Source organism: Triturus cristatus, chromosome 6, assembly GCF_964204655.1.
Source record: "Triturus cristatus chromosome 6, aTriCri1.1, whole genome shotgun sequence".
Classification (NCBI taxonomy): Eukaryota; Metazoa; Chordata; class Amphibia; order Caudata; family Salamandridae; genus Triturus; species Triturus cristatus.
The window spans coordinates 215,523,082-215,549,503 of NC_140589.1; the positions used below are offsets into that span (position 1 = coordinate 215,523,082).

Consider the following 26,422-nt stretch of genomic DNA (forward strand, 5'->3'; position numbering starts at 1 on the left):
AAAAACAGGCCTACAGGTCCCTTCACCCAAGTCCAGTGAGGATGGGTTCCTATTACTAGGTCAAATGGACCCCATTCCTCAACGTTTTTAGGGCCTCCAGCTAGCTTTCAGTTGCAAAATGGTACGACGTTCTTGGGCCGGAAGCTAGGTTTTCCGTGCACTAGGGATAGTGATGTCCCCCAAGAACTCCGTAGTCCATGCACAAATTAGTGACAATTTTGCTCAGTAGGGGGATTCACCAGGGCAATAAGCCATCTCGGTTAAATAATCACAGAATGACAAGTACCAGCCACGCACCTGACTCCTGTCAAAAGCAAGAGCTAATGCCTCCGTCTCCCCCCAATGCTTCCAAAACAGCCAAAGTCTGCTCAACGGATCATGTCCCTCCAAAGCAGCGAGAGTCCGCGATTCCCGCTGAGGGCAGCAGGCCCAAAGCATCCTGGATATGAGGAAGAGGGGGGAGACGGGAGGGAAAGGAGTTCCGTACATGACCATGTAGCCCCCACCCAAGGGGCATGGATACGCTCCCCAACGCACCCAGCTTGTTGACTCAAAAGGCACAGGGCCTCACGAACATTGCCCAAGAAAGCAATAGGCCCGATCCCAATCATTATCACAACCGAATCACACAGGGGCTACAGAGCAGTCCTCAACACCCACAGGCATGCTGCATTAGAACCAACACCACATGAGATCTTAGGAAGGTGTCCAGTAACATGCAGGATGAAACCCAAAAGTAGCCCAAAAACAAAGCTTCCAGAAAAAGGGCGTAACCAAAACACCCAACTCCATTAGGGAAAACCTTGTTGCATGCCACGTGCAGGTACCAGAGGGGTAAACACGTGTCCCCAGGACACGTTGCAATTACCCACAACCCCCAAGTTGCAACACGCCCCCCTTTCCTTTCGGGGCGCATCTTGCATGTATGTATAGATCAAATGATACCATCAGCATCTGCAGAACTACACACACACGTTAGGAAAAGTAGGGTATTATAGGGCCAACACCCACAAACCTCTAGTTAGATAAAAAGAGTAATACGCTCACCCACAAAGATCACCCCACTAAAACATCCACCTCTATCAGGGAGAGGGTGAGGACCAAAATGGCCCACAAAAGCAAAACCCAAGGGCTCCTTCACTGAATGTTTACCGTCTCATAAAATGACTCCCCAACTCAGGCCATCTTCCAGTACCATACGAAAATGTTATGCAAACTGAACGTACAGAATGTTCCTCAAACAGGGTAGGCAGAGGAATTTCCAAAACTGAATAATGATGTCTGTTGTTCTAAAAGCTAACCCACACCTCACAGCTCTCATTCAACAGGTCTGCAATCATGCCCTACGTGCACCATCTTTACTGCAGCCCGCCATCTCTCTTCAGTAGCAGCCTCCGAAATCCCAACAAGGCCCAAGGGTTCATGCTAAATTGACCACAGATTATTTTTTTACAGACATTTTTTGACAACAGACTCTTTACACAGTGACAAGCAAAGACAACACTGGACGCCAGAAATCTGCAGACAACCCCTTCAGACACCATCCCAAGACCTGCAATGTTCCAAAAGTTATGCATTATTGCAACTTTGTATATCGTCTGCTTAGCATGGGTGTGTCCGCATTCATCCACAGTGAGAAATGTACCTAGTCACATGGAGCATATCTCGACATTTCTACAGCACTTGCGTAGACACTTCTCCCATCTCATATGCACTGAACTATACACCAGAATTCCGCACGCACTACACAGCGCACTCATGCACAACACATGGTACCAAGGCATGACTGTCGAGACGTCAGCTAGGTCATTCTATATCTGCTCGTTGATACACCATGCCATGGGTGCAGACTTTACCTATCACAAGAAACAGCCCCTGAAAAGCAAAATGTCTCATCCACATGTACCTAGGTAGGATTAGGGTCAAGATACAACCCAGTAAAGTAGAACCCCATAGAGTAGTGGTAGACATCACCCAGTATGAAACTAATCCCTCAGTGTTACACCTTTTCACTGAGCCCAGCAACATTCAAACAAAATGAGACAGGCTGCACAGGCAGAGCACCATAGGGTAAGACACTGTTTGGATCTGAGATTTCCCAGAGAAGATGTTCTTAGAGGTAGGCCCCTGACCTGGTCAGGATACTGCTCCCCCAGCGCACAGCTCTACCAACGGTGCACTTAGGTAATGCTCTGCCCTTCATATCTGCTGACCGCGGTTTGAGGCCCTTTCCCCACTTCAGCCTCCTTCAGTAGTTTTTTTCCTGTCGCTGCTGCCCCCGTGGCCCCTCCTGCTCCATCTCCTGCTCCCACCTCCCAGCTGCCCTGTCCACCCCTTGATCCCTACTTAATGGCGACTGATGCACGGCCGCACCGCTGGCACACCGAAGATGTGCCAATGGCAAGCCCTTCTGTGACCCGACTGCGATCAGTGCTAGGACCCCTGGTCCTCCAACCCACCAACGCTACAGCTCCTTGGCTCTCTATGCACTTAACGTTGGCAAGAACAACTGCAAGCTCTCTTCACCTCTCGACACCCACGGACCCTTCACCTGATGACACTGTCACCACTCCTTCACCTTTGCCGAGACTCAGGACCCATCTCCACCCTCCAGCAACAACTTCATCACACTCCAAACCATGCAATGCATCTTCAACATCCACTCCATCCACAGACATGGCGCGGAAATCTGGGACCTATACAGCACCGCTCCTGAATTCGCCTTCCTTACCAAAACCTGGACGAACGCTGCCTTGAAACCTGATATCGCAATCGCCATCTTCGAAGGCTACAAGAGCACCCAAAAGGACCACCCCAACTGCCCTGGGGAAGCATTGCCCTCACTCACGAGTCCAACCTCCATCTGAACACCTACACTGACAGACACACACAACTGATGGAACACCTCCACTTTAAGGCACAAACCAATGCGACCACCACCCTACGAGACACCCTCATCTACAGACCAAACTCATCAGATATTCAAGGAAGAAAACACTCCAGGATATAATCTCCACTAACACACACAACAGCAAGGAACTCTTCGGCATCACAGAGTTCGCCCAACCCAACAGTGAGACTACGGACATCCCACCCTCCCAGTACCTCTGCGACAGACTCAGCGCCTTCTTCCATCACAAAATCAAGACCATCTATGGCAACTTTGACGAAAACACCCTCCATGAGGAACCCACACCCTTCGTTCCCTACACCACGCAGCCGACACTGGACAGCTGGACCACCCTTAGCATCGCAGACACCCTGAAGACTATGACACACCCCAAAGATCCCTCCGCTCAGCCCAGCTCGCTCTTGCGACTGTACCATGCATCAAGAAGACAAGAGCAGGAGGACGCTCCTTCTCCTTCCTTGCAATCAAGGCATGGAACACCCTCCCTCTCCACCGCTGACAGACACCTACACTCTAAGTGCTTGAAGGACCTCAAGACCTTGCTCTTTGAAGAATCACTGAAAATCCAGGAGCTGTGCATCCCTCTCCCCCTTCAGCAGCTTGAGACCCTTTCAGGTGAGTAGCTGCGCTTCACAAACCCCTGATTGAGGTAGCAAGACCAGTGCACAAACATGTCCGCTCTCGCCTCTGTCTGTGGTCCCAGCATGGTCCTTAGCATCTCTAGGTCCGTATTCTTTAATAACAAGTGGACCCCAGACTTGGAGTTCCAGTGCAGGGCTATTCACCTCGATGATGCATGGGAAAATGTGTTGAGAAGGGAAGGGTTGAATGGGAGCATAGATACCCATTTCAGGAAATCTGGGACACTGAGATAGATAGGTACACGTGGCTAGGCCCTTCTACCCCTTCAACCCCTAATAGCATAGAAACTTACACTGTATTCTTTGTGTTTGAGGTAAAGTAATGATCTCACTTGGCACCAATGAAAAATGTGGAGCAATACTGCACATACCAGATCTCCTATGGGGCACCTCCATGTTGATGGATACCTACTGGCAGTGTGGTAAGTTTGCCTACACCTAGCTCGTCCCTGCATGGCGGGGCCTCAGCACCCTCAAAACCATACATGCCCTGAACCTAGTCATTCCAGGAGATGATCTGTCTGAGTTGTTCCAACATTTGCTACAGTAGAAAACAACTCTGCTGCATCAGGCTAGAGACAAAAAGAACCTTCTGATAACTTTGGCTGGACTCGGTACAAGGACATTCCCAAAGAATTTAGACTGTTTTCTGAAACTCAAGTAAACGCAGAAGTATCCCTACCCTTCTTCACCTTGCAAACGAAGGCGAACTGCCACTGGTTACAAATAACCAGGTGGGAAATGCTGAAAATGATCAAAGATACTGAGCTCAGATTAAACATTATGAAGGAAGAACAAAGAGCCATCCACCTTATGGTGATGCAAAATCAGTATGCGTTGGACTTGATGACCGCAATGAAGGGTGGGGTGTGTGCCAAGATCAATGCCTCTTGTTGTACTTTTATCCCTGGGAACGACATGGATAACAGGACACTGGCTCTTTCCGTCCAAGCGCTACATTGTCTACAAGCTGACATGAAGGAGGAGGGAGGTGGCCCTGCGCACCACTGTTTTTTCTATTTATTTTCCTGGTTCCCCTGATGGGTGACCAGAATGTGCCGGTCACTGCTCCTGATTTTTATTGTTGTACTATTTTTGGGTAGTGTCCTAAAATTGAGTTTGCTGCTGTAAAAAAGGCAGTCCCCAAGGTAGGTAGATTGCAAGTAATTAAGGAATTAGTAATAGACACAACAGATACACATCGAAACTCAAATATTGTGACTGTAATGAGGTATGGGGTAAATTATGTAGTTGAACATTCAACTAGAGGGGGTAATGTTAATGTTGGAAAATATGATGTTGATGTGCACCAGGATATCTGTACGAATAAAAACGAACTTGCATCTCTGTTGTTGAAATTCACCTGATGTGAACTCCCTCTCAACCCGACTCAGAAATATGTGGTTAAGCAGGCCCTGCGACCTAGGCCTGAAGCAACTGATTGACAGATCCCAGGTGGAGTGACATGCAACCCTTAGACAAAACTTGGGAACAGGAAATCCCAGATTGATACCATAGATCTACAGCGACACCACAATGGTCTCAGTAGATTGGCCCCCAAAAAACACAGGTTTGACCGGAGGGGGGCGTATTCCCAAAAACACCATAAAGTCAGATGCCACACTAAGTTAGGAACACAAACCCAATCAGAAGACATCATGCACATTACACGGAGTGATCACTCGCTCCTCATGCCGGACATCTGTAAACATACCCACTGGCCTGGCAATTTGTACATGCAAGATCAAGGCCCACCTGCACTTCATATGAAACCCCCAAATTATGGCCCCATGACTAGACTTAAACTTCTGTTGCCAAGGGAATGCATTTACTGTTTTATGATGCTTCATCTAAAGTAAAAAATGACAGCTGAAACCAATGTGCTTTGAGACAGTCATCAGACCCCGACTGTTGCCTGAATTTACGGCCACTGTGTTTAATTAAACAACTGTTCCTGTTTTGCCAAGCGCCTCGTCTTTAATTTTTTCTATAGGTAAATTCATATTGGAGCAACACTTACTCTAAGTGAAGTAAGTTATGTAAGTTTATACATTTTATTGCTATTCACAAACACAATTTATGTGTAGTTTACAACTGCAGATTCTACCGACTTGAGGCAAAGACTCTGCGCATAAAAAGATGGGACAAGCTTATCTTTTTCTGTGGAGTCTCTGGCTCGAGTGTCTCCACAGTAGTAAAGATACTACTCATAAGATTAGTTTGTGAAGAGCAAAAAATCGTAAACTTACAGTAAAGTGTAAGTTTACCTTTGTGAAGCAAGCCCTTTGTCTTCACTGTACTGGCCTGCAGAACTGCTGTGTGGTACGAACTTGTACATAGGGACACATGTCAAAAATAACTATTTAACTTCAAAGACTTTGATAAACGGTATCCGGAAAGGAATTAGACTACAAATAAAATGACAGCATAGTTTATTTTAATAAGTGAAATTAAAAAATACAGATAAACACAGAGAAACAGTTTTTGAGCACATTCCAATGGTGATTTTCAAAAGAAAAATACAAAAGATTTTTAAAAAATACTTTGCTCAATATGTTGCAAGGAATCATTGGAAGTCAAAATCACAAAATAAATAGTGTAACATTATATTCAAAATGACCATCATTGGGATCCAATATAGCAAATAAACAAAATATGAGACAAAGAAGCAAACCATAAATACTGTTAATAGTATCATTTACAAACATAGAAGCAGTAGACAGAGGTAGACAGCAGTATTTTTCACACATCTATACATATGTATGCCATGTTCTTTCTGTAGATCTTTTGTGTGGCATATTTTACTTTTATATGAAAAGAAACCTCCCTGGTACACTGAGTGGAACACGAAAAAGCTTGTACTCTTCAATTAGTGTCTAGTTACCATATGACTTGTGTCTTCCCTGAGATTTGACCCTAACATTAACCTTGGTTAAAAAAGGAATTCCCTTGAGTTTATAAAAATAGGAGAAAGCAAGAACGCATGATACATAAGAAAATCTTAATATGATAGATTCAAAATGATAAACCATATTTTGTGAGTGGGTGTCTGGGCTTATTTGTTTTACAAATTAAAAATTAAGTTACCTAAATGTTTCAAACATTCACATTGATTGCAATGGTTACATGTAAGATTGGTCACTGCTAACTGTGGTGGATTCTGCTCAAAATTCTAGTCTTGAACTGTAACATTACACTGCATATACTTTTTTGGAAGTCTATTTTTACTGTACATTGCATTGACATTGGCTTTCTTATAAAGAAGTCATTTGTCAATGTCATTGTAGGTGATTCTTCTTACATGCCTGAGCAGCTGACTGGCAGACCCTTGAGGTGTAGATGAAAGAAGCTCAGCTCTACAGCACTTTTCAGCTCCACTTTTTGAGGAAATGCTTTAATTGTGAGATAACTCATAGGCTTGATGTGGAAATGGGTGACTGATGGAGGAATTCATATACTGCTACAAGGTGGTTGTATCTCAGCTGTTGATGGAGGTCCAACAAATGTTGGCCATGTGGCACATCAGCAAGTCTTGAATGCAACTAAGTTTCAGGAGACCTCTGACATAATGCCAGTTTTTGTTCACAGCACAGTACATGTTCTTTCAAGTACTAGTGATCCATTTAGAAAGACAAGGGGCATGAATCTTTTTTCTAAATAATCCAACGGAATAGTTTTCAAAGTCACTGCTCCTCTTTTCCTGGGTCTTGTGTATTAGAAAGTGATTCCATTTAACCAAAAAGTGTGCACATAGGAATATTTGTTTTCTATAAAGATATCCTGAACCAAACACTGCACTGATGTGCTACCAACCAAAGAACAAAAGGACCAATAAAAGTTATAAACATTGTTATCTGCTCAAAATCACCAGTACTAGTTAGTATGAATGACGGCTTTACCGTTATACATATTTAAGCACATGTAAAATATTCTCTCTTGTGAAAAGAGTACGTATGTGTAAAATGTTCTCGCTTTTGAAAAGAGTAGAGGGAATGTAGGCAGGAACCCCCCTTAGAGTTACAGTTTTCACAATTTCGACATTTAATATGCAACTGGCAAATTTGCACACAATGATTTTAAGTTGAGCAATTTGCATATTTGTTGGTGAGTCTAAAACGCCAACTAGATTTTCTAATTGATTGGTCGATGCCTGCATCCAATTAAAAAATGACCCTTTATAACAACACTAGCAATTAAAACTACGACCTGGACAATGGAGGAGAGGGTCAATTTAGGTCACCAAGCTCTCCTTTCTTGTGTAGGTCTACTGATGTATACATGGGGTCACAGTAGAAAACCTGTTGAATACACATTGCATCTGGTCATTTGTGTTTTTTTTATAACATTCGTCATAAATTTTCTCAAAATATTTTTTTAATCTCTAAGACAATGCTTGAGGGACTGATGCGGATCAGGTCCCAAATTCTCCAAAGTTAGTAAAACCTCTGTTGAAAAGAAGAATTGCCGAAGGTATTTTTTGAGTTGGTGTTGCAGGCCATCAAATGTTCAGTTAGACATCGCTTATGACACAGCTGACCACATGTCAAGTGTTTCTCTGTTTGTTGTGTTTTAAAATGAAAAACTGAAAGATATGAATCTTGACAAGCACTAAGGCTCGAGCTATTAATGGTGCAGCTGGTGCAGTGGCATTGTCTATGGGCAGCAGGGCTTTGCACACAAATAATGTATTTTACTACCCATTTGGCTCAGGAGGGCGATTTTTCCTTGCTTGCATTATAGTCAATGTCTAAGCTACACCAATGTCTAAGCTACGCTAATCAGTCTGGGATGGTGCATGCACGTGTAAGATGGTTCCACAATTAACAACATTTTAAAATGGCTTCACTAAGAAATATCTGCTCAGAGTGGCTAAGCTGTGTGCATTCTCAAATCCAGTGGCTGGGCAAAGGTCTCTGGAGAAAGATCTAGGCGGATTCGAACTCAGACAACAGCTGGATGCGCTTCTGAACCTTGCCATACCATTCATCCATTCCATTCAACACGGTTCAACTGAAAGCTCATATATGTGAAATAAAGAATTAACGCTAATTGCAGCACATTCCTTCACGGACGCACATCTAGGACAGACATAAGAATGACAATGGAAAAAAAACCTTCATATTCAGTCAGAGGAAACTTAAGGAGGGCTTTGGCATTCTGAAACAGTCATTTTGGGAGCTTAATAACACAGTAGCTTTGTGTAAGAAACACGCCTGAGTAATTCGTAGCTCTTTTGGCACAGAGGGAAAAGCTAATGAATCAATTAGAGGGTTGGTGCCCTTGCAGCTTTAAACCACGTCACATCCGGTTACTCTAGCGCTCTGTGCATCTTCTCGTTCATTTATTTTAGAGCAAGTGACCATGCATGTGGAAAAAACCCAACGTCAAAGTGGTACGAGCAAGAAACAGCGAAGTGTTAAGTTTCCAAACTCGAATCAGCATCCTGTTCAGGTGGTGAGTGAGGAGGGACGAACTTCGGCACTTCGCTGAGGAAGCCCAGTTGACATGGCCACTTTCAATAGGATCGGTTTGACACGTCATAAAATCTTGCTCGCTCAAAATTGTGGCTAAATACATGACTACTTAGTTTCTTTGCATGTTCCAGGGAATTAACTCTTTGGGTGGTAACATCTTATCGATAAAAGAAATGTTTAAAAAACTGGTTGACGTGCTTCCGGTTTCATTCACAGCATTGGCGCCAATATTTCACAGGCGGAGCGTGCGCAATCAATCCAGTGAGGAAGAACAAGAATCCTCTTCAAGGGAAGTGCTTTTAAATGCGGATGAAATACTGTATCGTCCTGGAAAACAAAAAGATATTAGAGGCGAATCTTAGGACAAATGAAGTTTCAGAATAGAAAAGAAGGAAAATATGTTTTTTCCTCAATAGAACTATGCCTTCCATTGATCATGAATGAGTAGAATAAAACATTTACAGACAGCATCGGCGCAATTGTTTTTATTTTATTATTTTTGTATTTGATTTGTTATTTGCATACTCCAAATTTAGGACCTAGCTTGCAATGGAGAACATCTGTGGAGAATTAGGGCTACTGATGACACTAAAGATCGCAGATATGTCACAAACTAGTATGTCAATTACAGCGTATTCGGTGTTCATGAATAAGTAATGGATTTTTATCACTTTTCTAAAGTAAAGAAGGGGGTAAGGCACTAATCGACAGCATGTGATTGTTGAACAGCTTGAAGTTTCTGATAGGGTTGTTAGGACAGGCAGAGAACTTTGAAGTTCATTTTTGCACAAATGGAGAGCGGCTAAACCTCAGCCAGAGAAAAAGAGTTTTGATAACTGAATTTAGATCTTTGATTTTTCTCAAGTTTGCAGTTTGAACATTTTGGCTTCTGTGAAGCTGACATTTTGGGATGCCTAACTAGAGAAAATTGATGTAGCATAGTCTAGAACTGATCAAAGTACCCAAAATTAATTAATGGGTTTGGTGGGAAGCTTCTTTTTGCAGCCTTTTGTATAAGGCACCTTGTTCACGGTCTGTTGGGATGGGAATGTCACCTGCCTGATATAAGAGCATGTCCCCCCCCCCCCGCCGGCCCGGAGTGATCTGACTGCATAATCGGACTTATTTATGGCCCAGCTAGCATGATAATCTGGGGTGTACGCTGAGGCTTAGGCCTGTCCATGGTAAAGCCAAACTCTGTTCTGTTACCTGGAAGAATTCATTAACCATGCCCTCCGTAACAGGGGATGATCATCCATGTTCTGGGGTGCTGATATGCTACCGGCTCCATCATACATAATTCTATTGAGATGTAACACCTACATCATTATGCTGACATCCTGTGTGTGTGTATGCATGTGTGGAGTCTCTGTATGCCTGGCCGATGTTTTCCACATATGTGGCAGCAAGACTCTCTGTGTGGTTTGAGTGCAAGAAAGTAGATTATTAGTTGGGGTAAGGTAGTCCACCACAAGTAACAATATCGCTATTCTTGTTTAGTCTAGTAAAGTTTTCAGTCATCTAAGCCTGACCTCAACCCCTGGTAGCTATGACACAGCAGACGAGCTTATCCTAAGAAAATGTAAAAATACCAAAATAGTTAAAAAGTAAAAAACACAACACAGTACAAACCTTGCTCCAATATAAATAAATAGAGAATTATTGAATGAACATAGTGACACCAAAATTAGAAAAACCCAATAAGAGGAGCTAGATTCATGAACTTTTAAAGTTTTAAATGAAAACAGCACCAAAAAGCAATAAGCGCCAAATTAGGTCATCTGGTTGCGCTTGACCGGTACCTAAGTGAGACTTAAGGTAGACTGTGATGGAACAGGAGTCAGATACTGAAACCAAGTTTGTCCCTGTTGGACGTTTTACCTTCTGACTTAGTCTATGTAATGGAAGTCCAAAATCCTCAGCTTTGCAAGGCAGCAGGCTGTGGCCAGGAAGGGCTCCACGAGGCCATTTAGCAAGGCCGGACTGGGAACCAAAACCGGCCCTGGCAAAGTGTTCGGCCGCCCCCCCCCCCCCCCCGCGGGGGGTTGGGGGTGCCGCGGAGCTCTTTGCCAGGGCCGGTTTTCAGCCGATTTTGTAACAGAAACGGCCCCCAGGGGGACAAAACCGAAGCCCACCCACCAGTTTTGCCAGGAAAGCTCAGAGTGGGAGACACTTAAAATGCACCAAAGGCAGGTCCTTAGACGGCCATAAACTTTTGCCAACTTTAACCGGAAGAAGATTTCTGCCTTCAGACTTAGTCGCTTTTTTGGATTTCAGATTCCTCTAGTGCGGCAAGGCTGAAAGCTGTAGCTGAACATAAATCCAAGAGTTGGGATAGCCCCTACTCTGCCCGTTCCACTGAAACAGATTTGCTGCTGTGGAAATGCTCAGAGCAGGAGCAGCCTGAATCTTTGGCCCAGTGGCAACATACCTTTATCGGATTAACTTGGCACATTTGTCCTGGTCCTCCTAAGGTCTTTGGAGTCAATGTTCTTAATCCTAGTATTGGTCAGATGTTAGGAAAAGTACACTTTGACACAACCAAGGGACCCAGACCTCGGGAACAGTACATGGGGGTCAAGGCTCACTAAAGCCGAAACCTCCAACAGGGTCCAATGCAGGTTAAGTTGGAACTCGTCAGGTGGGCTCTTCTGGCAAAAGGGATTCTAGCAGCATGATGTGTCCCTGTAACTTAGCAGGAGGTCAGCCAACTGGCCATTGGATTCAACTTGAATGTCCAGCCTTTCAGGCCTCCTCACAGGTCTCAACAGTAGGTGCAGTCTTCTTCAGCCTTCATTCTGCGGGAGTTTCTGTATGCCCTACAGCAAACTATTTCACAGTATCCCTCTCCATCAAAACCCAACCAGGCAGAAACGTTCTTTCCTGTGCCCATCCTAGAGGTGTGGCTAGGGAAATGAGGAGCGCCTTCTCTGTGGTCAATTAAAAACAGTTCTAGGGCCAGCTCCTCTCCCATTGTTATTGGTGCCTGGCTGACTGGAAGGAAACATATGGGACAGGCCCAGGTGTTTGCAGCATCTGCCTGGGACATGGTAGGAATATTTGAAGTCAAGTTCCTGGGCACAGCCAGGTGCTTAGTATGTCAGAGGAACAGAACACCACCCCACATGCAAACCCTTTGTCTCAGTTCTGGGAGCACAATCAAATCTCATCAATGAGCTATTCAGTTTCTGTGTGAAAGTTGGAAGCTCATGCACATGGGCTTCTAGAGGCAGTTAACAGGTAACTTTCTAAAAGTACCGATTCTAAAGTATTTTGTACAAAACTGACGTTACCAATGAATTTGGCTTGTAATAAATACAAAGTCCGAAAATGAACTTTGTAGCTGTTTCCTTGGTAGAGATAACATTACTTAATTTTAATATTATATCCCAATGCTTTCCTTTAGAACAGATAACCCTACTGCAGTGAAAATAGCTTTTTAAGGCTTTTCACCGAAAGGACAATTTAATGTTAGACTTTTACTTGTCCTACGCTTTATGGACATTTAAGGCCTAGGTAGGGGTGACTAATTAATATTGAAAAGGAGGCTTCAGCCCTGGCAAAAGGGGTTATTTTGGTAATTCAAATTTGCAGTTTTAAAACTGCACAGACTGGCTACAGTGGTAGGCTTGCAGTAATGTTTTACAACACCAGTCTATTGGTTCCACAAGGTCTGCTGCAGTCCACTACTGACATGTAACCTACAGGCCCTGGGAATACTCTGTACCATATACTAGAGACTTACAGATAAGTTAAATAGGAGTAAGGCCAATTTGTACATGTTTTATAGGTCAGAGCACATGCACTAGGGCCTGGTTGCTAGAGTCAGTGAGCACAAAGTCAAAAAACTAGCCACATTAGTCCAAAACAAACTGGGTTGATCATGCAAAAAGAGGCATTTTCCTACAGTGAGTGTAACTGTTGGGACTAGTGGGGTGCATTTTGTATCGCCCTGTTTAGTATAGCAGCATATGGAGCTTGAATACAGCTTCCCGCGAAGGAATGTATTGTCTACATTTCTGTGGTTGGACTGCAAAGAAAGACACACACTGAAATGTGAGAGAAGGAAGACAGGGCTACCTTTAGAAAACTAATGATACATTTTTAGCAGCACATTGCTTTATAGCCTATCCTGAGAACTGCTTTTTGGTTTTGGAGATTGGTAGGGGAGAGGAGCGGAGTCAGCAGGCTCTACTGCTAACGTTTTTAGGCAGGGCCTACAATTTTTTCTGTCACTAGTTGCTACTCCGGGAAGGATAATGTTAGCCAAGTGAGACTTCACACTTCACTTTGCCCATATTTGGCATATTCCTTCTTGGTACCAGCAACATTACTAAAACTTCTGAGAGGGACAAGACAGCACACAGTGGCTAAGAAAGGCTCCATGAGGCCAGATAGGTGTCGGACAAGGTCCAGATGAAACAGTTGACTTGCCAGGAAAGCTTGGAGTTGGAGACATTTAAAATACGCTTAAGGAAGTTCGCTAATTGGCCAGATACTTTTAGCTCCTTCGCCATGGTGAAGATTTCTCTTGCTGTGAGAGCCATTACCTTGTAGAACGGCTGTCTGTGCTACATCTATAAAATGAGATTTAAAAGGGACCCATACCAAACCAGTTCTAGTGCCTTAGGCAGTGGATCCACATTCTCTGTCTGGAAAATGACAGAGTGTGACCAAGAAAGAGAGTACTACACTGAAAGCTGCTGTGAGACCAGGGCTGGTGTCTGTAAAACAGACAGTTAGCTAGAGTTGATAGGAATCACCAGAGGTCTGTGCCACTTGCTCGAGAAGCGGTAGGCTTGCCTAGGACCTAGATGCCTGGCTGATCTGAAAGGGAAGGAGATTTCCTGTCCCTGCAGAGGGAGAACTCTGCCCGGGAAGAGAACCACAGCTGTAGTCCTGGTGTGCGGAACACACAGAGAACTGACTTGTGTTTGGTATTATGCCCTTGCCAAGCAAACCAAACTGAGATGGGTCGCCCGCAGAGGAAAAGACAACAGCTTACTCCTGGCATTCTGTACTGCAATTCTGACTCTAACTCGACCTGAGAGGCAGGAATGATACGGTGAACCTGCTCCTCCTGCCGGAGAACACTGCCACGTGACCAGGAAAAGTACAGCATGACCATAGCAATACCAACAAGCATTGGCATTGCCAATAGGTCTCGCCTTTGGGATATTATAGTTTTTAGCCATGCAACAGTTGATGTTGTTGTACCAAGGATATTGTGCTGCAGAATTAAATACTTATAAGGTCCCAAAGGCGAGACCTATTAGCAATGCCAGTGCTTGTTTACAATACAGCGCTGTCTCCCCGCAGGGTCATTATAAATATATTAAATAGTGTACTTATTATTTGCAGCTTTAAGAGGCCCAAAGGTTTGGGCGGTGATAGGCTCCTTTGTCAGGCCCGGCAGACACAGGGGCAGAGAAAGACATTTTGAATTGGGGACAGGGAGGGAGGTGGAAGAGGCAAGATAGAGAGAAGACAGAGGGAAAGAGGAGCAGGGAAGCATAAAGAAAGGATGAGATAGAGAAATGGTAAAAGAAAGGTGGAGATGGGTAGCAACGGCACGACAGGCAGAGAGAAAATACAGGAAAGAAGGAGCAACTAGGTGGAAGTAAAAAAGGGAGAAGGAGAGAAGAAAGAGGCTGAGGCTTATAGAGGTAAGGGCAACGGGCCGAGACAGAGTGGGACACAGAAAGTTGAGAACAGAGGCAGTAGAATTGGAGGGGGAGAAATGGAGACAGAGCGCGAGACAGAGAGAGAGCGAATGAGAAGGGAAGATTTGTTATGGAGGGAAAGAGAGAGTGAACGAGAGAGGAATGGAGTTACCAGGGCGCTAATGGCGCATGTGTCCCGGAAGCAGTTAGAACGCTGGGGCTCAGGTCTTGAAACCTCCAATGAGAGGGTGCGGGAGCAATCATCAGCACATACACACAGGAAGCAGTCACTTTATGGTAGTGTGATCGCTTTGCAGATAAACATGTAGTGTGAACTACCACAACTGACTCTGGACAATTACAAAAAAGTATTGTGATGATCTGTGCAAAGAACGTGTTTTGCGCATGTGCAGTGCAGAGCAGCACTACGCACGAGCCTAACGTGAGTTTATAAAACTTCAAAAAGTTGTTTAATTCATTTTCTGTCTCTATATTGTTTTAGTTATATCACTTGCCTCTGCAAAATGCCACTTTGAAGCGTGATGAAAAGAAGGGCCTGTGTTTGAAGTAGATAAGATACATTAAATTGAGTGTTTATTCAGGCTCCCTTTTGTTGCAGCAGAGCAAACTTCTCCAGTGAACAAGCATTGGCCGTGCGGCCGTGAAAGTAACGCGGCCGTGAAAGCAAAAGTGGTGGCAGGGACGCGATCTGTGGTGGGGGAGGGGCAGAGCGAGGCGCTTGGGAGAGCAAGGCTTAATGAGCCATGAAAGCCACATGGCGGCCGCACGTGCACGCGCTCGTGAACTCAAGCTTGAGGCCAGGAAAAGATTGTGGTAGCACTTTGAAAAGCCACTAAATAAATGTCTCGCAGAGCAGCGCATGCGTTGGCTCAGCGACACCTAAAAAGCACTCCACACATATGTAACATAAGGTCATGTTTGATAGACTAAGATTGTGGGCCTGATTTATCCTTTGGCGGATGGGATATCCCATCACAAATGTGAAGGATATCTCGTTTGCCATATTAAAATTACATTAAATCCTATGGGAATTGAATTACGGCAGATGGAATATCCGTCACATTTGTGATCCCATCCACAACCATCTTAATCATGCCCCATGTCTTGTCTTGAAACTGCATACTGACATCCCACATGAGTGCTGCAATGAAATTGCTTGCAAAGATAGTGTGAACTAAATAACCATACCCTGCACTTGGCCGTTAACCATATAACCAACTAGTGTACTTACACCTGAGCAGATTCTTGTCTGAGTGCTCTCACAGTCGCACATCCCCGTAGACTGGTGGGTGCTACACTCATGATTGGATCGTTGTGGTAGTGCAGGACTTAGCACCCATAGTGGGAGTGGGAGATTTACATATTGGTTGTAACTTGTAGCAATGGAAAAACAGAATGTATGATGTTACAACGCATACATTTACAATGCATGCCTTTACAACGCAGTATTTACATCGCAACATCCTATACAACGCATTTTTTACATCGCATGCCATACATAGCATTTTCAGAAACTACCTTTACAACGCATTCCATTACATCGCCTTATACCTCTACAATGCATACCATTACATCACATTTAAGGTAAGTGTTGGATAGTATAGGGGTAATAATTACTATTCTAATTCAAGTGAGTGCAACAGTAGGGTAAGTGTTGGATAGTGTAAGGGTACTATGCGTTGTAATAGTATGCATTGTAATGACTTGCGATGTAATGCCTGCGTTGTAGTGACATGCATTGGAATAAGAGTTGTAGTGACAAGTGATGTAATGGCTGCGTTGTAATGACATGCGATGTAAAGGATGTGGCGATGTAATGACTGCTATGTAAAGGTAGAGTGATGTAATGACTGCGTTGTAAAGGTTGTTTGTTATGTTTTGCCAAGTGAATGGCCCCATGCTGTGGGGAATTTGCAAGGAGCCAGTTCTGGGCCCTGCCACTATAGATAACATTTGATTGCCATCAGTTTAAAAGTAGAAGGTGAGATCAAGTTTTTTTGAAGAGTATCTTGAGGAGGACATGAGTTGAAAGATGGAGGAGAAAGCATGAGGCTTGGGGAACCGTACAATTAGAAAGGTGTTCTAGAGCATTCAAGAGAGCCTAATGCAACTATCGGTACTTACTGGGTGAAAAATCATAAGAAATTATGAAAGTTGGCAACTGCAGCAATGGCAGAGAACAACATTTTTACCAATGATGAGGACAATACTGAATGCTGCTTGAATGGCTAGGAGTATAAGCAAGAATATAGAACTGTTCCATTATATGAAACACACAAAAAGGTGAGAGGAAGATGCTTCATGATGTCGGTTTTGCAATTCGATTCTGCCCTTTTAGGGCGCCCCATTTTTTTGCATTTTTTTCATCACCCAATATTGGACTTTTTACTGTGGGCGAGTCTCATCCACGGTAATCACATGGTAAATGGACTGCACATGTTTACTTCCAGTGTCTGCTTATTAAGATAAGGCTGCCATGACGCAGCTAGGGTAAGGTGCACTTTCCGGTTACACATGAACACGAGTGCGGGCTGCACATGTGCAGCCTGGTAACTGTACACTGGTAGCCTGGCACAGAGGGGACTCTGCAGGTTGACCAGAGATGTGCCCCATAATATTGGTGGGCAATCATAGTTAAAGCTGAGGAATGGAGCTCTGCTGTATTTTCTTCGAACACCTCCGTGGTGGGCAAAGACCCGGGAGTCAGTACAAGTTCATTAATGTTAAATGAGCTCAGGCAGGGCAGGCATGGGGCCACCTCCCTGAAGCTCTTCACGACCTAGGTACCCCATCCCGTGGGCCAGTTCCTGGCTAGAGGGGCCAGGGACTTCATCTATGGCCACCCTGCAGAGGAAAAAAAGGGGGTAGCACCGTTGCCCCTCCCCAACAGAAGAAAGGTGCCAGAGACCCCTCCTCCAGCCCCCCCAACAAAGAAGAATATCAGGTGAGGGCCACTGTACCCCCAATGGCAGTGGGCTCGCTTCTGCTCCCTGTGCTAGTGTCTGAGGGGGGGGGGGGGAGAGAAGGGACCACCGCAACAGAAACACTTTGCCCGCATGAAATCGGCAGGGGAGAAGCAAGCTTCTAGCTCCCATGCCGGCAGAGAAAACCTTCTGGGCTAGGAACCGGTAGGGGCAGCTGGTGGTTAGCGCCTGGTGCTGTACCAAAGTAAAGGCAAGCTGGGGTGCCTAGGTAGGACCAGGCACTCCCAAAACCAAAAAAAGGAGGAAAGATATGTGGCGTTCCCCAGCACACGGGAGAACTGCTATTGACATTGCGCCATAATTTCATGCAGGGCTTATTTACATACTTTTTTTCTTCTTGTGACGGCCCCAGGAGGGCGGGGGCACCATAAACTTGAATTTGGAGTGCTGGGTGGGGGGGGTTTGGAGAGTTCAGTTGACCCCCCCAAAGTGGATTGATAAACTGACCGTTTCTGGGGTAATGAAAAGCATGACCCCCAAGATTTTCCCCATCACTCTGGAAGCTGCTGTGGTTGCATTCTATATGGCCTATTAGTGTATACAAAAGGCACATGCACATATAATGCATATTTCATATGCTTTATTGATAACTTAATGCTGATAATGAGGTTTTTGGTCAACGTTGGAATGTTTTATTGACATTACAGATTTCATTTACGCATAGTAATGGACTGACATGAAATGTTGGCAATTTTAATGTTTGGATTATTTTTCTTTTAATGTGGTGATATCTTGATAAAGTGATTATCTCATATATTGTGATGTGTTATCTGGTAAAGGTGGGGTGGTACTTTTATTTTGGGGGCCATGACCCTTTAGGGATCAAATGTGATTACAAAGTGTCACAGAGGAATTTCAATCTGCCTTATGTATATATTGAAATTGATGACACTTGACAATCCTTTATTGAGTGCTATTCTTGCGTATCAGCAAATGGTGATTACTTGCCAAACCATCTCTCCTGAGTAGGTCTTGGATGGTTCTGCTTTGCTCCGCTGAGGGAGTCAAGTGCTACAATGAGGTGCTTGGTTCCCAGTAAGTCAGAAGTCTTCAACTGTGTGGCGCTCCCTCCTGAGGGTCTGTGGCTGCATTCCCAGGGGGGCGCATATGACTCTGTAACTACAAGTAATTGAAGATGGCGTGGAGGCATGACTTTTTTATTTTTCACATTTCCAGGCTGTCTTTATTTACATGCAGCAGTGAAGCACTGAAAAAAGTATGTGAACTGTGACCCTGGGTGCCACAGAGTGTGTCGGTGAGTGGGGTGGAGTGGTCAAAGATGTGGCTCAAAGAAAGAAAATATTATGCAACTATTTTATTTTTTCACTTAACATGTAACATATAAAATAACTTGTACACGTTAAATGAAAAATGAATGTGAGGTAAATTAATCATTAGAAAATGAACAATTTTTTACTGTGAAACCTCTATTGACTAATGTGATCACTACAGATATCTGTGACTAGAGAGTCACAGAATCGAATCCTAGTTGTCTCATTTGTAAATAGTGGCTTGTGTACTTATAGTGCTGCGGGGTCCCAGCCTCTGGCAGAAAACAATGTGTATATGTGAGCCATAATTTATAACTATACATTTTTGTGTTAAATTATGGGATTATGTGGCAGCGGCATATTCCACATAATTGTGGATTCCAAGGTCACGGTAAAGACCAGAGCCACTCCACATATGCTCCTTTACCTGGATGCCGAAAAGGCCTTTTACACAGTCCATTGGTCATTCCTGCGACAAACCCTGGTTACATTTGAATTCAAATCAAAAAGAGGAGCTAAAGAGGGAAGACGTGCCAGAACACCCTCCAATCAAATACTATTTCAACAAACAAGAACTGGCACCATGTAGCATAATTTTAATGTAGTCTGGACTGAGTGGAGGAAAGAATATTTTATCAAAATCCTCCAGTACCCATTAAATCATATGGTATAACCCCATCCAGTGTGCTACCAATATTTAAAATTTCAAAGCAACAGAAGAGATGGAAACAAGAAAGTGTAAGGTCAGTCCACAGATTAGTTCAACAACTTTACTCACTCTACACACACCCTCATTATCAGAAAAGGTAGGTGAAAAAATGTGTAAAGAAAGAGAAAGTATCTCACGTGCGCCCCACCAGAGGAGCTACTGGTTGGTTCTCACCAACTTGCCCACGTTTATTTCATCATTGATAACTTTCTCATAAGAAAAGAAGTGATGTGTCCAGTGCAAAGAAAGACAAACACAACAAAAAGGATGTGTACTGTGGAAACAAGAACAAAGGATGTACCAACAAAGACAAAGAAGGGGTTAGACTCACAATTGTACTTTTTATTTTTATTAGGAGTCTATCCCACTGTTTAAAAACACAGCATGTTGAATACCTTGTTAATGACGGCCAACATGTTTCATTGCCAATTAATTTGTGGCAAATTCATCAGGGCAATAGAGGTCAAAAATCACCTCCCTGGACACACAACAATAAAAAGGACTGACTAACACAAAGAGACAACATAAAGCTTGGTTAGTTCAACGGGATGTCCACAATTAAAACCTCTTATGTATATTCACAATTCATCACGGAAAATTCCATGACTCTAAACTCAGGTGTATTACCTAGTCGGAGCCTTGGGCCCACATACCAGCTCCCAACCAGTCACAGGGGCGTATAACCTGTTTGCTTTCGCCTCCCTGTTAAAAAAAGCCCCACCGTTGCTAGTGCCTGCATCTGTGAAAAGAGTATAATAATGACGAGGATTGACCCCCAGTTTCCACACCGTCACCGTTTATCTTAATAAAAAACGATGTTATTCCAGCTGCTCCACACCAAAATGTACATACAAGATCTCGCAAATTTAAGTCAAATAGATCAGCGCACATGTAGCTATTATAATTAGCCACTCGTCTCACACAATCAATACTGGTTCTCCTCCCGTATGAACCAGCTGGCAATAGCCCGCATAACTGCCTGCACGTTTAAAAACTGTTTAGAATATTCTCCAATCATTGAAAAATCGGGCTGCTGTACACTTCGAATAAGCACATTTAGAAAAATGCAACTAGTGCCCTCAATAATGACAAGTCAAACAAATGTAAGTTAACTTACAATGACCTGCATATCTGCCGGCGCATTTAAAACCTGAGCCAAGTCTCAACCTAATATTCGAAACTCAAGCCACGCACATGATGCCCCAAGAGTTTAAAGAATAGAGCAGCTGTACAGCGTTCGATCATCAAGCGAGATCTTCATACAGCCTCTACGCTTACCGTATACCTTTACACACGGGCGGTAACTCAACCCAGCATCGAGTTACCGGCTCGCCGCATATTCTTTCAAACAGTCCGTACTCGCGCATCTCGAGACTCTGAGAATTCCAATATCCAGTGTAAACAGCATAGAGAGTATGGCGGCCATCTTAGCACTGTTTGTAATACCAATGGACAATACAGATAGACACTATTTCGGGCAACAATAGTCCGTAAATAAGCCCCGACTTGCCATTTTTACCTAGAATCAGCAACTTGGCAAAAACTACAGCTGTATCTAAGCGTGTTACATGCAAATAAACAACACTCACTGCCTCATCATTAGTATCATCTCCTTAGTGATAACCAAAAAGCGGGGGTGCCACTCGTGCAGCAGTTAGTCATTCATCCCCAAACTGATTGCGTATACTCTTTAAATCAAACCTGCTCTGCTTATTTAAAGTCTGGGAGCCAGTATATAGTATATGCAAATAAAAATCAAAAATAAATGCAATGGCCGGGGTCAACACAGACACTCTCATTCAGATCACTCAAGGTGTATTATAAACTCATGTCCACTGCTGCGGACCCTGAATCACACACTGATGTTATACTAGACATAAGGTGGATAGCCTACCTACTGACCTTATTCCACTCAATTTGGTCATTAAGGCCAACAGTGTCCCCCTTCTCTGAATAAATCCAGCGAGCCTCCTTCACTGCCAATCTTCTCCACATCGCCAGCATCACCAAACACCTTCTCCAAAACGACCCATTTTAGTGATTTAAAGTGATGTGGATGATCATGGTAATGTTGTACCAGGCGTGTAGTGAGTTTGCCTGCCCTGGTCGTGCTTAGATGTTCTTGTATGCGCACCTTGACCTTTCTGGACGTTAGACCAATGTAGTGTAACCCACATGGGCAAGTAAGTCTGTGTTACAGTTCGTAAACTGACGAAGAAACCAGGTTCTCCCACTACCTAGTGTGATTTCAGTCGTCCTCGGCAATCGGAGGTCTTGAGTGAGAAATTGATTCAACGTTCCTATCCAAAGAAAATCATTACCAGAGCACGTAAGAGGGCCCATAATACACCTAGGGAAGCTCTGCTTGAGAGAAGTCATAAGGAACTAAAAGAAAGTTTACCTGTGGTTTTGACATTTGACCCTCTGTCTAGTAAGATCAAGCAGATAATAAAGAAGCACTGATCACTTTTGTCTACAAGTAACTTACAGATGCCACAGCCTAGATTTGCGTTTAAAAGAACGCAGAACTTGAAGGACAGATAAGTACATACGAGACCTGTCCATAATAAGAGGAGCGTCACTCTTCCCCCAGGACACCATCCTTGTGGCGGGTGTTCGGTGTGTGAGCTGACGGAGAGGACGACTGAAATCACACTAGGTAGTGGGAGAACCTGGTTTCCTCGTCAGTTCACTAACTAACACATTTCATGTAATATACAGACTTACTTGCCAATGTGGGTTACACTACATTGGTCTAACGTCCAGAAAGGTCAAGGTGCGCATACAAGAACATCTAAGCACGATCAGGGCAGGCAAACTCACTACACGCCTGATACAACATTACCATGACCATCCGCATCATTTTAAATCACTAAAATGGGTCGTTTTGAAGGTGTTTGGTGATGCTGGCGATGTGGAGAAGAGATTGGCAGTGAAGGAGGCTCGCTGGATTTATTCAGAGAAGGGGGACACTGTTGGCCTTAATGACCAAATTGAGTGGAATAAGGTCAGTAGGTAGGCTATCCACCTTATGTCTAGTATAACATCAGTGTGTGATTCAGGGTCCGCAGCAGTGGACATGAGTTTATAATACACCTTGAGTGATCTGAATGAGAGTGTCTGTGTAGACCCCGGCCATTGCATTTATTTTTGATTTTTATTTGCATATACTATATACTGGCTCCCAGACTTTAAATAAGCGGAGCAGGTTTGATTTAAAGAGTATACGCAATCAGTTTGGGGATGAATGACTAACTGCTGCACGAGGGGCACCCCCGCTTTTTGGTTATCACTAAGGAGATGATACTAATGATGAGGCAGTGAGTGTTTATTTGCGTGTAACACGCTTAGATACAGCTGTAGTTTTTGCCAAGTTGCTGATTCTAAGTAAAAATGGAAAGTCGGGGCTTATTTACGGACTATTGTTGCCCGAAATAGTGTCTATCTGTATTGTCCATTGGTATTACAAACAGTGCTAAGATGGCCGCCATACTCTCTATGCTGCTACACTGGATATTGGAATTCTCAGTCTCGCGATGTGCGAGTACGGACTGTTTGAAAGAGGATGCGGCGAGGCGGTAACTCGATGCTGGGTTGAGTTACCGCCCGTGTGTAAAGGTATACGGTAAGCGTAGGGGCTGTAGAGGCTGTATGAAGATCTTGCTTGACGATCGAACGCTGTACAGCTGCTCTATTCTTTAAACTCTTGGAGCATCATGTGCGTGGCTTGAGTTTCGAATATTGGGTTGAGACTCGGCTCAGGTTTTAAATGCGCCGGCAGATATGCAGGTCATTGTAAGTTAACTTACATTTGTTTGACTTGTCATTATTGAGGGCACTAGTTGCATTTTTCTAAATGTGCTTATTCGAAGTGTACAGCAGCCCGATTTTTCAATGATTGGAGAATATTCTAAACAGTTTTTAAACGTGCAGGCAGTTATGCGGGCTATTGCCAGCTCGTTCATACGGGAGGAGAACCAGTATTGATTGTGTGAGACGAGTGGCTAATTATAATAGCTACATGTGCGCTGATCTATTTGACTTAAATTTGCGAGATCTTGTATGTACATTTTGGTGTGGAGCAGCTGGAATAACATCGTTTTTTATTAAGATAAACGGTGACGGTGTGGAAACTGGGGGTCAATCCTCGTCATTATTATACTCTTTTCACAGATGCAGGCACTAGCAACGGTGGTGCTTTTTTGAACAGGGAGGCGAAAGCAAACAGGTTATACGCCCCTGTGACTGGTTGGGAGCTGGTATGTGGGCCCAAGGCTCCGACTAGGTAATACACCTGAGTTTAGAGTCATGGAATTTTCCGTGATGAATTGTGAATATACATAAGAGGTTTTAATTGTGGACATCCCGTTGAACTAACCAAGCTTTATGTTGTCTCTTTGTGTTAGTCAGTCCTTTTTATTGTTGTGTGTCCAGGGAGGTGATTTTTGACCTCTATTGCCCTGATGAATTTGCCACAAATTAATTGGCAATGAAACATGTTGGCCGTCATTAACAAGGTATTCAACATGCTGTGTTTTTAAACAGTGGGATAGACTCCTAATAAAAATAAAAAGTACAATTGTGAGTCTAACCCCTTCTTTGTCTTTGTTGGCACATCCTTTGTTCTTGTTTTCACAGTACACATCCTTTTTGTTGTGTTTGTCTTTCTTTGCACTGGACACATCACTTCTTTTCTTATGAGAAAGTTATCAATGATGAAATAAACGTGGGCAAGCTGGTGAGAACCAACCAGTAGCTCCTCTGGTGGTGCGCACGTGAGATACTTTCTCTTTCTTTACACATTTTTTCATCTACCTTTTCTGATAATGAGGGTGTGTGTAGAGTGAGTAAAGTTGTTGAACTAATCTGTGGACTGACCTTACACTTTGTTTCCATCTTTTCTGTTGCTTTGTAATTTTAAATATTGGTAGCACACTGGATGGGGTTATACCATATGATTTAATGGGTACTGGAGGTTTTTGATAAAATATTCTTTCCTCCACTCAGTCCAGACTACATTAAAATTATGCTACATGGTGCCAGTTCTTGTTTGTTGAAATACATTTGAATTCAGCCCGGTCTTTATAGCCTGGGTGGAACTGCTGTACACTAATCCGTAAAGTCATTGTTAACCCAAGCAGGTCAGATTTCTCCATCAGCTCGAGTGGCAAAGAGTTCCATAATCTAGCAGTGTATGCCACAAAGCTTCCGTCACCCAAATGCATTTTTCTGAACTTGGGGACAGTCAAGTTTTTTCTGGAAGATGAGCGTAGGGGTCTGGCAAAGACATAGCAATTAAAGAGTTGTGCCGGATATGCAGTGCCTAAGTTGGGTAAAGATTGAAAAACAATGGAAAGGTCTTTATGTTGCCTAATGGGGAACCAGTGCAACTGGGACAAGGCTTGAGATACAGACTTGTGCTTGGGAATGCACAGAAGCAAGCAGGCATCTGCATTCTAGAGGATCTGTGGCTTGTTCGGATACCTTTTCTGGATGTTGTTTGCAGTAGTCTAACCTCAATGTGATGAGGGCGTTGACTACTGTCTTCTGCAAAGCTCGCGGTATAAAAGACCGAACCTTCTGGAGCAGCTTCAACAGGAAGAAGCAAGTGGATGTGGTGTGCTGGATCTGGCCTTCAAACAATAGTTTACTATTGAGCATGACATGGTTTTTACCTTTGTGGGTTGGAAGGGCTCCAAGGTCCTGTGGCCACCACTTAAGGGAACCAAAAAGTTGGATCACTGCTAAACAGCAGAATCTCCGTTTTTGAAGAGTTTAATTTCAGGCGTTAACTATTCATCCAACTGCTGATTTAGAGCAGGGGTCTCCAACCTTTTCTGTAGTGAGAGCTACTTCTGGTCAATCAAATTCATCGTGAGCTACTAAAGGCCCAGCAACTCGCGCATTTTTCCAAGAGACCCCCCACGTCCAGTTGTAAGGAGACTACACTAGTGTTTGAACTACAGTTGGCTGCGCAACCGCTAAGTGTAGTTTGTGTATTGATGAGGGCAGGAGGTTTATATTTGTACTGACATGAATATAATAATATCCTGCCTAGCCAAGTGACTTAATATCGGTTGTTCAGGCTTTTAGATAAAGTTTTGCATGGCGACATTTAGCGCCCAAAATTCCAATCCAAAAAGCACATACAGAAGGCCCACAATGCAATGTTCTATTGCGCAGAAAGCCAAGATTGGTTGAGAGCTGCATGTGACGTGTCCACTGGCATCTCTGGAAATGGAAGATGGACATTTATTTTTATTAAGACACATTTACACGTTGCTCTTCCAGCCTTTGTATTAGTGTGCTACTTAAATTACATTTGTGATTCAAAACTTTCCTAATTTAAAATAAAGTATCCCTCTTCAAAACTGTTTTGTGCATTATCACACTTGGCCAGCTACCCTCACTGCAGAGAATGGGCACGTTTTTGCATGATGTGCATTGTACACCCTGTCAGCACACACACTTGGTACATAATGGATGCAGAGAGAACACCCACCAGTATCAAGAACACTTGGTACATAATGGATCATGATGCAACTTCCCTCCACGTGATGGACACTTTTTGACGTTCTTACAAGCATTGCATCACCAAATTATCTGCCATGAGACGGAATGTCAACACGGCAGCAAGCATGCCTAATGTTTTATTTAAGTGAGCCTTAGAAAGTGAAACTCATAAGAAACACTGTTTTATAACATTTCAGGTAAACCTGGTAATTTGAGCACGTATCCTCTTTTATGC

General features: G+C 43.7%; 1 protein-coding gene across 6 annotated transcripts in view; it reads right to left on the minus strand.

Annotated features, from left to right (window-relative positions):
• Window positions 1-5,967: 5,967 nt before the first annotated feature.
• The window catches only part of LOC146816667 (adhesion G protein-coupled receptor F5-like), a 531,046-nt gene continuing 510,591 nt past the window's right edge, over window positions 5,968-26,422 (minus strand). For all 6 annotated transcript variants that reach the window (XR_014962931.1, XM_085610566.1, XM_085610564.1 and 3 more), the window contains one exon: window positions 5,968-9,353. Coding sequence is in view for 5 of the 6 variants with exons in the window: in XM_085610566.1 (XP_085466692.1) it covers window positions 9,280-9,353 (74 nt within the window). In the remaining variant the exon portion in view is untranslated. The remainder of the gene's footprint in view (window positions 9,354-26,422) is intronic.